Here is a 2,416-nt window from a genome sequence, read left to right on the forward strand (position 1 = left end):
TCTATAGGTTACAGCGGGTGCTAAAAAACTAGGACGTATTGTTATACGAGAGTAATTGCCATGCGGTTTTTCTTTAGGGTCACTTGCAATCTGTCAAACTCTATTCTCCTCTTATTTAATGGATGAGGCAAATCTTTTGCCTCCGTTTCAAAAAAAAACAACGGTCCTTTCTTTTCGCCTGCTTTGTTTTTAAAAAATAGGTCTGGGGTTCTTTTTATTATACAGAGAAAAAATTACAGTTTGTCAAATACTATAATATTGAAACAACAGTTTTTAGGGGCAATCAAACAGCCCATTGTAAATAAAACTATGGTAATCTAAACAACTGCAGTATTTTCAAAATGCTTAGAAAATACTTTACTATCAAGCGGGGCCTAAGAATACGAAGGAATGGGTGGAAAGAACAGACGCAGCTCGTCTGACGTACGGCCCACACACTGACGTGTGGGCCCGGACCCACCCGTCAGCGGCCCAACGGCAGGGGGCCGTACGTCAGGGGATCCGGCTCCGGAAAGAACTGGACCTTAATGGCTTGTCATGATGCCGGTCGTTCGGATCCAACAACCCTAACAATGGATGCTGCGTTTTATACGCTTGTACTGCAAGGGTGCAGCACACTGTACACCCCAGCAGGCAGCAGCTGCTCACCTCTTTGCTCACGCAGTCACGCTCCAGCCTCCAATGGCCTCCGCTTGCGATCGCCTCCGTTACCTCAAGGCCTTCGACGACACCAAGGCTGGCGTCAAAGGACTCATCGACGCAGGCATCACCACCGTCCCGGCCATCTTCCGCCACCCGCCGGACACCCTGGCGCGGGCCCACGACGAAGACCGCTTCGCGATCCCAGTAATCGACCTTGCTGGAGTGACGACGGCGCCGTCCAGGCGGGCCGAGCTGGTGGCCGAGGTGAAGGCAGCCGCGGAGACCGTGGGGTTCTTCCAGGTGGTGAACCACGGCGTGCCGGGGCCGGTCATGTCGGAGATGCTCGCTGCGCTGCGGAGCTTCAACGAGGAGCCGGCGGAGGCAAGGCGCCCCTACTACTCGAGGGACGGGCAGAGCCGCGTGAGGTACCACAGCAACTTCGACCTGTTCCGGTCGCCGGCGGCCAACTGGCGAGACACGCTGTACCTGGACATGGCGCCGACGGGGCCGTCGCCCGGGGAGATCCCGGCGGCGTGCAGAGGCATCGCGGTGGAGTTCACGAGGGAGGTGCAGAGGCTCGGCGGCACGCTCTTCGAGCTGCTGTCGGAGGCCATGGGCCTCCACCGTGGGTTCCTGGAGCAGCACGAAGCCGGCTGCCTCGAGGGGCTGAGCGTCGTCGGCCACTACTACCCGGCGTCGCCGCAGCCGCACCTCACCATGGGCACGTCCAGGCACACCGACCCGTCCTTCCTGACGGTGCTCCTCCAGGACATCGGCGGCCTCCAGGTGCTCCACCGGCAACGGAACGATGAGCAGCCGGTCTGGGTCGAGGTGCCCGCTGAGGCCGGCGCGTTCACCGTCAACGTCGGCGACTTCCTTCAGCTGCTCTCCAACGACAGGTTCAGGAGCGTGGAGCACCGTGTCCTCTCCAAGAGCGTGGGGCCTCGAGTCTCCGTGGCCTGCTTCTTCCGGCCGCATGGCGCGGCTGCAGCTGCCAGGGTGTGCGCCCCCATCCTCGTCGGCGACGGCGCCGCGAGTCCTCCAAGGTACAGGAGCGTCACAGTGGAGGAGTTGATCGTCCACTACAGGGACAAGGCTCTCGATGGCACCTCCATGCTTGACCACTACAGGATCTGATATCGATCTATCAAAGGCTACTCGATTGAATAAATTCTGTTATCACGGCAGCTAGTTGCAAATCTTTTTTCTAAGCATCAGTACAGACACAAGTGCTCATATACACGCGCATACACGCATCCCTATGAATGTACACACGCACACCCTACCCCTATGAGCACCTCTGAGAGACTGAGCCGGCATATCATTTTGAGATTTACGAAGTCAGCGTAGGCGCCTCGTCGTCGACGGGAACATCTCCTCCCACTGAAAGCGCATCGCCGGAAATCCTGAAATAAATCCAGGAATAATGCGAGCACGAGGATTTGAACCCTGATGGGTTGGGGATACCACTGTCCACCTAACCATCTCAACCACAGATTGGTTCGCAGCTAATCGATGTACAACATTACATGCGTCCATAAAATGGGAAACAAGACTATGCATGTATACTTTGAACATTTGTTTCTTTTACGGGAAATAGGAGAGAGAAATCTTTTTTTTATTTTACTAGTTAATGTGTACGTGCAATGCATGTTAATTTGAAAGTATATTGAGTGCATGCGGATATTAAGTAGAATATTATTTGTGTGTTATTATGTGATTAGCAATATATTTGGTATGAAATTAAATGCATGCTAAACATGTTGAGCGCTCT

The 2,416-nt window shown here is 54.3% G+C and overlaps 1 protein-coding gene across 1 annotated transcript; it reads left to right on the top strand.

The window, feature by feature from the left end:
• Positions 1-541: 541 nt before the first annotated feature.
• LOC123130493 (1-aminocyclopropane-1-carboxylate oxidase homolog 1-like) lies at positions 542-1,829 on the top strand. The gene has a single exon (XM_044550383.1). The coding sequence runs from the start codon at positions 577-579 to the stop codon at positions 1,777-1,779; it is 1,203 nt and encodes a 400-aa protein (XP_044406318.1). The 5' UTR covers positions 542-576; the 3' UTR covers positions 1,780-1,829.
• The last annotated feature ends 587 nt before the right edge of the window (positions 1,830-2,416 follow it).

This window comes from Triticum aestivum, chromosome 6A (genome assembly GCF_018294505.1).
Source record: "Triticum aestivum cultivar Chinese Spring chromosome 6A, IWGSC CS RefSeq v2.1, whole genome shotgun sequence".
Classification (NCBI taxonomy): Eukaryota; Viridiplantae; Streptophyta; class Magnoliopsida; order Poales; family Poaceae; genus Triticum; species Triticum aestivum.

Bases quoted from the DNA above. Each gene is read 5' to 3' on its own strand.
- LOC123130493 (XM_044550383.1), top strand. From the start codon at position 577: ATGCTGCGTTTTATACGCTTGTACTGCAAGGGTGCAGCACACTGTACA.